This window comes from Tachysurus vachellii, chromosome 2 (assembly GCF_030014155.1).
Source record: "Tachysurus vachellii isolate PV-2020 chromosome 2, HZAU_Pvac_v1, whole genome shotgun sequence".
In the NCBI taxonomy this organism is placed as follows: Eukaryota; Metazoa; Chordata; class Actinopteri; order Siluriformes; family Bagridae; genus Tachysurus; species Tachysurus vachellii.
In genome coordinates this window covers 22,501,939-22,513,416 of record NC_083461.1, presented here as the reverse complement: position 1 = coordinate 22,513,416, position 11,478 = coordinate 22,501,939, and the positions used below count along the sequence as shown (strand labels likewise).

General features: G+C 36.3%; 1 protein-coding gene across 2 annotated transcripts in view; it reads left to right on the top strand.

Moving 5' to 3' along the window:
* The first annotated feature begins 1,237 nt into the window (after nucleotides 1-1,237).
* LOC132841499 (zinc transporter ZIP11-like) overlaps nucleotides 1,238-11,478 on the top strand; it is a 103,777-nt gene continuing 93,536 nt past the window's right edge. For both annotated transcript variants that reach the window (XM_060863836.1, XM_060863835.1), the window contains exons 1-3: nucleotides 1,238-1,315; nucleotides 1,612-1,739; nucleotides 2,989-3,027. In XM_060863836.1, coding sequence (XP_060719819.1) covers nucleotides 1,632-1,739; nucleotides 2,989-3,027 — 147 coding nt within the window. In that variant the 5' untranslated portion in view covers nucleotides 1,238-1,315; nucleotides 1,612-1,631. The remainder of the gene's footprint in view (nucleotides 1,316-1,611; nucleotides 1,740-2,988; nucleotides 3,028-11,478) is intronic.

Genomic DNA, 11,478 nt, shown 5'->3' with positions numbered 1-11,478 from the left:
TCCTCGTATGTGAAAACATACTTGGCAATAAAGTGTGTGTGAGTGTGTTTGTGTGAGTGTGTATGTGTGTCTGTGTGTGTAAATGTGTGTGTATGTGTGTATGTGAGTGTGCGAGTGAGTATGTGAGTGTGCGGGTGTGGAAACTTGGTATGGTTCATCAGCGACATGTTCTGAGCGCATCTGATCGGCTTGACCCTGTGTGTGTGCGTGTGTGTGTGTGAGTGTGTTTGTATGTGTCTCTGTGCGTCTGTGTGTGTGTGCATGTCTGTGTGTCTGTGTGTGTGTGTGTGTGTCTGTGTGAGTGTGTGTGTGTAAATGTGTGTGTCAGTGTGTGTGTGTGTTCCTCGTATGTGAAAACATACTTGACAATAAAGTGTGAGTGTGTGTGTGTGTGAGTGTCTGTGTGTGTGTGTGTAAATGTGTGTGTAAGTGTGTGTGTTCCTCGTCTGTGTGAGTTTGAGAGGGTCTGTGTGTGAGTGTCTGTGTGTCAGTGTGTGTGAGTGTGAGTGCGTGTGTGTGTGTGTGTGTCTGTGTGAGAGTGTGTGTGTGCGAGAGTGTGAGTAAGTGTGTGTGTGTTCCTCATAAAGACCTTTCTGATTCTGATTCTGTTTTTGCAAGAATTTTGCCTCTAGGCCTTATGATTCAGCACAAAATTGGGTTTTTGGACTGTTGGTGGCGCTAGACGGTTTGAGCTAGACACACCAAAGTTGCTACAGTAACTTCTAAGACTGGCCTCTACATGTGTGCCAAATTTCATAACTTTCCTACGTACGGTTCTATGGGCTGCCATTGACTTCAATGGCGGAAGAGGAATAATAATAATAATAATAATAATAATAATAATAATAATAATAATAATAATCTGCGATGGGTTGGCACTCCGTCCAGGGTGTATCCTGCCTTGATGCCCAATGACGCCTGAGATAGGCACAGGCTCCCCGTGACCCGAGGTAGTTCGGATAAGCGGTAGAAAATGAGTGAGAGAGAGAATAATAATAATAATAATAATAATAATAATAATAATAATAATAATAATAAGAAGAAGAAGAAGAAGAAGAAGAAGAAGAAAACTAACGATAACAATAGGTGTCTACCACTCTTCGGGGCTTGACCCCTAATTATAATATGAGTTGATGTTTCTCGTTACATTAACGCGTTACATTACATGATAAATGCGTGAATTCCTGGATGTTATTGCTGTGTTCGGTAAAAATATCGCGAGAGTTGTTACGTCTCGCGTGACTTTAGAGACACGTGTACAGGGAAGCAGGAAGTAAATAAGCCGCACTTTGGTCGCTTGGTGTCTGCATTGGCAGTAAGTTCTATATAATACGGGCTTGTATTTTAAAAAGTATATATTTCTAATGAAACTAATAAACGAATAAAATAAAGAATTTAGTAAAACAGATTTTAAGACTTGGAAAGTAAATAGATGAGATGGTTCACCTACACAAGATTAACTTTCTACATGAGTGTTAGCACTTTTAATGAAAAGCTTCGTGTCCTGAGCTGTAAAGCAAACAGGATTTGGCACACAGCCTTTTCTCTTGTAAAATGAGGTACACAAACCTGACTTCATGTTCCATCTTAGCACTTGTGTGTCATTGCCAGGTGTCAGGTGAAGCAGCAGTATGCTTGCAGACTGCAGTCCAGTGGTGCAGGCTCTGCTGGGGACTCTCCTCACCTGGGGGCTCACAGCTGCAGGAGCTGCTCTTGTCTTCATCTTCTCTAGCACCCAGGTACGATACAGTTCCTGACTTACCTCTGTTATTTTACAAAGGTTTATCATTGTTCAAATGGTGACAGTGATGTTTATTTAACACTGAAGGAGTCTCCAGTGTCAGTGCTTTGTAGCAATCAGTAACTTTTCCTCAAAAAGTCCTCTGTCCTTTGTGCTTTCTGGATTCTCTGTGAAAAGAAAAACTGCATTTTCCATCATATTACAAGAAGGAATATTCTGAAGAGTTGCTCTAACAAAATTATAACAGGAACTCAGTTGTTACACATATGTCCCGTGACATTAAAGTTTTTTAACTATATATGACTATAAACTGTTAAAAATCATGCATAGAATAACACATTACACCTCCAGGCACTGATTATTTTTTATAGAAAGTCCTGTTTTATTCCTGTTTATTCCTGTTTCAGCTGTGAGTTGGTGATAGTGTGAGGTATAGTTTTTACTTCATAGAGTTGTTGTAATTGGTTGTGATGTCACAAGCTCACAAAAGTATTTAAATTTCTCCTGATTGTTATTTTTGTTTTTTATTTTTAATTTAGCATTGTAGCGGTAATTAAAAATGTGAAATGCTTGTAAGAACAATTTATGAATAAATCTCAATATGAACAGATTTATTCAGAAATCACTGAACTGACTGAACAGTACTGAAATAGGATGACAAAAAATATCCAGAATGTTGTGTCTGCCATACATGACAAATTAGAGGTTCTCACTGTTATTCGTTGCAAAAAGTATTGAGTCATTTGGAAAGAAGCTTTGAAGAGCATAAGAAGTAAAATTTATAGTAGTGAAAAAAAATTCTTACAACAAAATCACTCCTTGAAAATGATGTACTATACACAAATTCATCTTCTATTAAGTAAGTTCTGAACATTCTGTGGTTTATCTGTCCAGTGGCTGGAGTAGCTAAAGCTTTTACAAAGGAATGATTGAATTCAGTATAGGTCAATAGCATTGGTGATTGTGTGACTTTAAGGTGTGTTTTAAGGATCCTGTTTCTAATTGTCTAACTCCACAGTCTGCAAATACACACAGTGGGAAGAGACAGCCATTGGCCCTATAGACTATTGCTTATGTCTTAGCTAAGTAGAAAAAATTTAACCACTGTTTGAAGAATTTGGCACAACCAGTATGATGATTTGAAGTACTTATTACAGGTGTCTTCTTTAGTAAAAAAAAAAAAAAAGATGAAAAACACTGTAACTGCATGTCTTATCTGTCTGATTATGTCCTATTGCGCTTTTCAGAAGAAGATCTTGGATGGAAGTCTGGGCTTTGCAGCAGGGGTAAGAAAGCACACACAATTCCACATTACAGGTATAGCTAAAACAGCCCTCTGCCTAAAAGCTTGACCAGTAAAAAATAATGCCAATGGTTCTATTTTACACCTGGTGTCTGCAGGAGCTCTTGAAAATAAACATCAACAGCAATCATGCTATACATAAAACACAACGATCTTTTTAGTAAAAAATAAGGTGTCAAGCTGTATGCTTTGTTATATATAAAATAATATGAAGATAGGAAAATATCTAATAATAGAAACAAATGCCCAGGCTAACATTAGCCAAATACTGAAGAAAAAAACCCAAATCTTATACTTTGCTGTCTCACTGTACAGCTAAATATAAACAGTGCTAAATGCAGATAGACAGAAATCTGGGTGCAGATCTGGATAAAACCTTGGGGTAATCATGGACAATCAATTGTCCTTTTCCTCACATGTTGCCAATGTGACACTCTCATGTCAGTTTCTTCTCTACAACATCAGATGGATTTGACCATTTTTATACACACGCTGCTCAGGTGCTTGTTCAGTCTCTCATCATTTCGAGGCTGGACTGCTGCATCTCGCTGCTGGCGGGTCTACCTATGAACACAATTTGTCTTTTGGAAATGATCCAAAATGCAGCTGCACGACTTGTTTCACGCTGCCTAAGTTCTCACACACCATCACACTACTGCTCCCCCTCCACTTGCTTCCAGTAGCTGCACACATCAGAAAATACGTGACTGGTCCCTCAATCTCGGTAGGCTCAGGCTCGTTTCTGTTCTGGCAACGAGGTGGTGGAATGAACTTCCCCTAGATGTCCAAACAGCTGAGTCACTGTCTTCAAACTTCGGCTGAAGACCTACCTCTTCCTGAAACACTTAAACTAGTGCTTATTTTCCCTGTTTGTTTTACGTGTATATTTAAGGAAAAAAAGGAACAGATCCCAAGTCTGTAACCTAGTGAAGCAGTGTTAATATATTAATTGATGTAGATTTCAAAGCACTTTTGTAAGCCGCTTTGGCATCTGATAAATGGCATAAATGTAAAAGTGAACCCATCCTTTTCAGGGTGACACTAGATAGTGAGGCATCATTACTTTTCTCTATAATATCATCTTAATTAAAAACAAAATTGATATGTAAACAGTACTGTGTGTTGACAAGATGTTCAGTATAGGAGACCTGGGTGACCACTGTACAGCCTGTCTGATTACAGCAGCAGTTCATAAGCTACAAAGCAACAGTATGCAGGTGCGAGTATTCACTGAAGAGATGCATAAACATTGTTTCCCAGCTCTTGGTAAAAGTTTCCTTTTCTCCAATGTTATAATAACTGAAATAAATGTTGAAGTAGTCTGTAACCCTTTCCTTCAACCCACGATTGAACTAGTCTGAAGCCCCATTCTGTATAAATCATTTTTATTGTTCTACTATACTGAAATGTCACAGAATCACACAAGCAGATATTCTCATTGTTTTACTGAGGGGTAAAACTGTATCATGTGGTAGGATATTCTGAACTTTTCTTTACTGGGCTAACAGTTTTTTATTCATAGCTCATTATTTTTTTTCTCCAGATAACGACAAAACATCTGTTGCTTTTTTTAGGGCAATTTATATTAATATATGTTATAATCGTAACATGCTCCAGTTGGTTTCTGGTGGTGTGACACTATTAGCATCTACAGACTCAAGTAAAATATTAAGCAGTAAGTGTGATGTGAAAAGAGAAAGTTTTGTGGCCAAACTTTGAGACTATTTGCGTTATTGTCTTTAGTAGGGTTGTGTTATTGTCAGTTTGTCTGAGTCTTTAAGCCTTTTCCGCCCATTCTGCTCAGACACCACAGCACATTGCATGGGAAGAAGAATTATGCAGGTACAAAAATATGTCACTTCATCTGTAATCTGTCACTTTTTTATTTTTTTACATTGAAGTACCAAAGAGTAAAATAATCAGTAATAAGTAAAAGAAAATCTGTTTTGCTAAAGAAGAAACTAAAAAATAATAAAATATAAATTCTGCAGAGAAACTACAGGACTAGGTGCCCACCACTGATTTTATTCAATACTGTTATTATTCAATATGGTATTTAATATGCAGCATATTTTTATTTATATACATATTTTTTTCATATAGTAGACACAAAATATTATTACTTTTGGTGGAAACTCAAAGAGCTTCAGCTCAATGTCCTTACAGCAGATCTGTTCTTTAATAGTGATGTGACCAGATTTACACCATCTATTATTCACAAAAACTGCCAGTCCTCCTCCCTTTCTCTTACCGCTCTCCATCGTTCTGTCCGCGCGCAGTAGTTGAAATCCATCCAGAGCCACAGTCGTATCCGGTGTTAGTGAATATTCTCATGTACTTGTCTATGCAACTTGAGCACTGTTTGTATTTTTAGATTCTTGCTGGTTATTGCACGGGAGATAAAAATCCTTATTGCTTATTAAGAATATATTTGTTAACTGTACTGGCTCTATGGCATTCTTATGACTTATGATATTTAATTAATTTTGTTCCAAGTGTGTAGACTATAGAAGACATCTCTAATTCTCACTCTTAGACCTTGACATTCAGCAAACTTCCTCTGCTAATCAGTGCACTTAGTGTATTGAACTGATGCGCTGAGATGTTAGATTAATTTTAAGTAAACAGGATGTAGATGTTAAACACAGAGCCATCATCACATTAGTGAACATGTCAAATGAATAAACCTCATTATCATGAGCAGTCATCCTGGACATTCTCATTTTCCTCATTAAGAAAAATGCTCTTCATTTGACATCACTCAAGAATATAAACAATATCTGTGCATAATGTTAATCTCTAGTTTTAGTATCTTCTTAAATTGAAAGTTGAAACTTTAAACTTCACTAGAAGTTTCTAGTGTCTAGAGATATTAGACTATTGTACTATAGGTCATAAGCATCTGGCTCTAAATCTCTACACTGGGTTTTAGGTTAAGACCAGATGGGCTAGATATTATTTATTGAACCATGTCAGGGCATTGTTTTTTAATACAAGGCTGCTGAACTTGAGGATTTTGAAGCACTGTTTCTTGTTAAAATGGGAGAAGTTATAAATGTATTTATTTATTCATTTTTAAGATGTGCTGAACCTGTAGTACATTTTGCCAACAATATAAAATCATAGCAGTTTTATTTAAGTATGTTACACTGTTTTGCAATATGTGTTTTTGTATTTTGATTAATATCACATTTACTTATGACTTCTGACATCTACACATCTATTTACTTATGACATCTACATATTCTTAAATTGAAAGTCGAAACTTTAAACTTCACTAAAAGTTTCTAGTGTCTAGTGATATTAGACTATTGCACTATAGGACAGAAGCATCTGGCTCTAAATCTTTACACTGAAATTTAGATTAATAGTCACAGATAGAAATAGATTAGTACTGCATGGGATATTTGTTAGATGGATTCAATAAGATAGGTAAACAATCTATTGCTCAATATGTATCTAACTAGACTGCTGTTTAAATAAACATTATTTGAAATGTAGTAAGACATTACTACATTACTTACTAGTAGTGGTGAGAGGAAAAGAGTATGTCCTTTCACTTTCTGTAATGGAGAGCTGAATGTAAACTGTTCGGCCATAACATTACATCCATGTGCTTAGTGTTGTGTTAGTCCCCTTTGTGTCACCAGATCATCACTGACTTATTGAGGCACAGAGTCCACAAGACCTCTGAGGATGTGCTGTGGTATCCAGCATCAAGACTTTAACAGCAGATCCTTTAAGTCCTCTAAGTTGCCGACTTAATTGTCCAGAACATCCCATAAATGCTCGATCAGATTGAGATCTAGGGAATTTCGAGGCAAAGTCAACTTCTTCTATTGACTCTGTCATGTTTCTTAAACCATTCCTAAACAATCTTTTCAGTGTAGCAGGCATTGATGTCCTACTGGAGGACATCACTGTTATAAGGGAATACCATTACAATGAAGGAGTGTATTTGGTCTGCAACAATGTTTAGGAAGGTAGTTCATGTCCAAGTCGCCTCCACTGAATCTCAAGGTTTCTCAGCAGAACATTACCTAGTGCATCTTGCTGTCTCTGCCATCTCTCCATCTTCTCATCTTTGTGCACTTTGTGTTCTAACACCTTAGCCCAGCCAGCATGGACCTTTTCAGCAATTTGTGCTACAGTAGGTGCTCTCTGGAATCGGACAAGATGGGCTAGCTGTTGTTCCTCATGTGCATTAGTGAGCCTTGGGAACCCATTATCCTGTCCCTAGTTCACTGGTTTTCATTCCTAGAAGCTCTTTTGGTAGTTCCTTACACTTGCTTATTTTTCCTTCTTCAAACACCGCAAATTTGAGCACTGACTCTAATTCAAGCTCATTTGCTGCCTATCACACCTCTCACACCTCTTGACTGATGCCTTTATAACAAGTGGTGGTTTTAATGTTGTGGCTGATCGGTGTGTCTCTTTCAGATGTTAAAAGAACACAGGCTGATTTACAGATGCACCTCCTTATTTACACATAAAAATATCTGTTTCTTTTAGTCAATCTTTCATGGATTAAAAAAATCATCAAATTTCAGGAAGTTTGTATTTAATATTCATTTTCAAACTCCTTTTTAAGCTTATACACTGTAAAACAGGTGGCACCCTGTGATCTTTGAACCTTATAGTACAACTTTCACTAACAGGGTTGCAGTTCGTCATTGAATTATACATTTTTCTGAAGGAAAATAGTGTTAAAAATAATTTGTTTCAATTGACAGGATAGTGATTAATCACCTGCAATCCACACTATGTTGAGCTGCAGTTAGTTTTGTTATTTCCTAATAATTCCCAGGCTTATTGAGAGAAGCTATGCTTTGCATTTGATCAATATGTCTAATTAACAATTAAAATTCTTCATACATTATATTGTGCACTTAGAGAGCAATCTAGTGAATTAATAAATACACACAGATCAAGTCATATGAAATTCCTTCTGAAAGAATCAGTCACTGAAGCATGAAACAAACGTCCACTCAGTGCTACTAATTAGTGGATCAGAAATAATGTTCAAACACAGCATGTCATTCCTGTTATTACAATTAAATCAGTTCTTACTTGTTGCTTTTCCCTTGAAGCTAAATTACATTAAAATGTTAATTTCCCTCTGCCAGCGTGTTAGAGAAAAAGCTGTGTTTTGTGTATCAGTGGAAAAGATGGGAAAGGTTGTGCCTCTGTAATTATTCTGGTGCGGTTCAGTGCTGTTACACAATAAATTTTCATTTTTATGCAGATGATACTCAGATCTGTATTCATTTTAAACTTAATGAAACTGTGCCTGTTGATTTTCTTTCTGAATGTGTTTCTAAGATGAAAGAATGATTGACAGAAAATTTTCTTTGTCTTAACAGTGAAAAGACTGAGATTATGCTTGTTGGCTCACCCCACCAACTATGCAAAGCTGGGTCAGTCAAGCTAACTCTTGATGGTTCAAATGTGGAGTTTCAAACAAAATTGAGGAATCTTGGGGTAATTTTTGATGCCAATTTAACGTTTGAGACACATATCCAAAATACGGTTAAAACCTCTTTCTTCCATCTCAGATATATTGCCAGATTGCATCCAATGCTGTCATTTTCTGTTGCTCAGAGACTGATCAACATTTTCGTGTTTTCCTGTATTGATTACTGCAATGCCTTGTTGGCTGGGGTGTCTAAAGCTACCTTAAACAAATTGCAGGTAGTGCAAAATTTGGCGGCGAGAATACTTACTAGAACAAAGTTAAAAGATCACATTACTGGCGTTTTGGAGTCCTTGCACTGGCTCCCCGTTAGGTTTAGGGTTGATTTTAAGATTCTGATGCTTACCTACAAGGCCTTACATGGGTTAGCGCCTCAATATTTGGCTGATCTTTTAATTCTTTATATTCCATCTCGCGACCTTTGTTCTGAAACTGGTCTTTTAACTGTTTCTTTAACTCGTTTAAAATCGATGGGAGATAGGGCTTTCTCTTCACTAGCTCCAAAACTGTGGAATTCATTACCAACTGAGATAAGGCAAGCAACATCACTTGGCACTCACAAATCTCAGCTTAAAACTTATTTTTTTAGGGTTGCTTTTAATTTGACTAACTGTAATTTTACATAGTGCTTATTTTATAGTCTATTTTTGTTGCTTTAATTTTAATCTTTATATTATGTGTGTATTTTTGTTGATTTTATTTTGCTTTTGTAAAGCGCTTTGCGATGTTCTTTTAAAGGCGCTATAGAAAATAAAGGTTATTATTATTAATATTGTACAAAGTGTTCCCTGTTTACAAGATCCTGGGATTTTTACACACTGACACACAGAGTCCAATCAGGGCTGTTAGATTTATTGCTGTGCTTCTATCTCTTATGTTTTCCAGTTGCTTTGTAAAAGAATATTTATCTTTATTTTTATGATCCAATTACTCATACATGAGCAAGCAGCTGTTGTTATTAACTCTCATCTAGATGTAAAATAAAAAAACATCAATAACAACAACAAAAAACAGACTGAATTTTACCATTTCCAAATCTGACAGAAATGATGCCCAGCTTGGTATGTGAGTAACTGCAAGGTATCCATTTTTAAAACCTCACTATTGCTGAGATATTGTTGAACTAATCTTTGGCAGTTTGCAGTAAAGATTCTCCTTGTAGTCAGAGCTGCAAATGTTTCAAGAGTCCAGAAAAGATGCTCTTACTAATGTCTGATTCCTTAAATGAGAATAAAGAGTGGCTCAATGCACACTCAAGAAGAGCTTCTGTGCTTTGAAGTTTCGGAGATTTACCCATTTTAGATTTAGGCATCATCTCAAAGAGAGTTTAGCTCATGAACTTATCTGGCTTCATAATCAAAAATTCTCTACTAAATTGTAGTCTTTACACTGTCCAGCTCTCTCATTTTCTCATTTGTACACTCTGCTTAAGATCAACTTCCAAAGCGTCAACATTCATGCTAACATCATTGTCAGTGTCATCACACCTATCTCATAGATGTAACCAGTAACCATCCGAACTGATTCCTTGCTTTAGCTTGGTATAACTTTGTTGACTTTAAGTTCCAATGTTTGCTGCTGTTGAATGTTGTTGGAAATTGCTCACATGTAGGTTCCATGGCATTAACTATAAATCATTTAAAAAAGGATTCATAGACATATCGCTATGGTATTAGAGGAATGAAATGTTAACCGACAAATATGTAATATTATCTTGGTGCTTTGTTTTGCATTGGTTGATTTGACTCTACTGTACTTTGGGCCTCTTGTGACAGACATCAAAGCTACATGGTAATTATATTTCAGTGTCCCAATCTAAATGCCTATATAGTCATTAAAAAGAGCAAGTTTCCAAATTAATCAAAAAAATTATGAAGCTTCGTTTTCGAATGTACTATAGTATGAAATCAAACCCCCAAAGAAAATCGATTTCAAGCTCACTAAAAAGACACAAGAGTCATTTGTCTTTATATCACTGGAACATTCTTAAAAGGTAATTCACATGGCAAAGCATCGGTGTGTGTTAAACTGTTGAAATCTGAGTAAATAAACTTGAAATCAAATTCAAATGTAGAATTTTATTTAGCCAGGCTGTCATTTGTGGTGTGTTGTGGTTAATTACATTGGCCTTTTTATTCTTTTCACACATATTTAATCTTGTTGAGATATTCAAGAAGCTTATGTGAGTGTTTTTGTGACCTGATTGAGTAAAAGGAAGAACAGAGCGACCAAAGCTCCTGTAATCTCCCGGCACACTGACCAAAGTCTTATAGCAGTATATCAGTACATTCAGAACTCATTTACATGCATGTGGTTGCTTTGGATTTTATAACAAATCTGCATTTACACCTTAGATGTAATTACAGAATTAAACACTATTCAGGAAGTTGCATAGAATTTGTGCTGTGCACACAGGGTGGAATTTGAGTAAATTAGCCTCATTCCATGCCCATGATATTTTCTGCATGGAATGGGCCTGAGTGATGAGCCCCTGCACTACTGTCTAATGCACACACATTACTAATTCATGACCCTCAATTTAGTCATGTTTATTCACTTTGCCTGCACAATTAACTTCCAGCATGCAATATAATAGGATGTGCTGAATCACATGCTATATGCTATAAGCTGCCAAATAATGAGGGAGGAAGCCATAAATAAAATGAAATCAAATTTGCAATAGTAAGAAATTGTTCTGTTTTGAAGCATAGAAAACAACTTCAAGCACATTATCTGTATCTGAATATGTGTTGCTTTCCTTAACACCACCATCGATTAATTAAACCTTAAAGGTCTGTTCTAATTGAGCATTTTAGTAAAAATAATTCATACAGCGGCTCTATAATGCTTTCACAATAATTCTGCTCACAGTTCTTTTTTTATTGGTATTGGCTTTTAATGTTTTATTTATGGAAAGATCTTGCCAGGATCTTTGTGAGATAGACCACAGACTCTGTACTA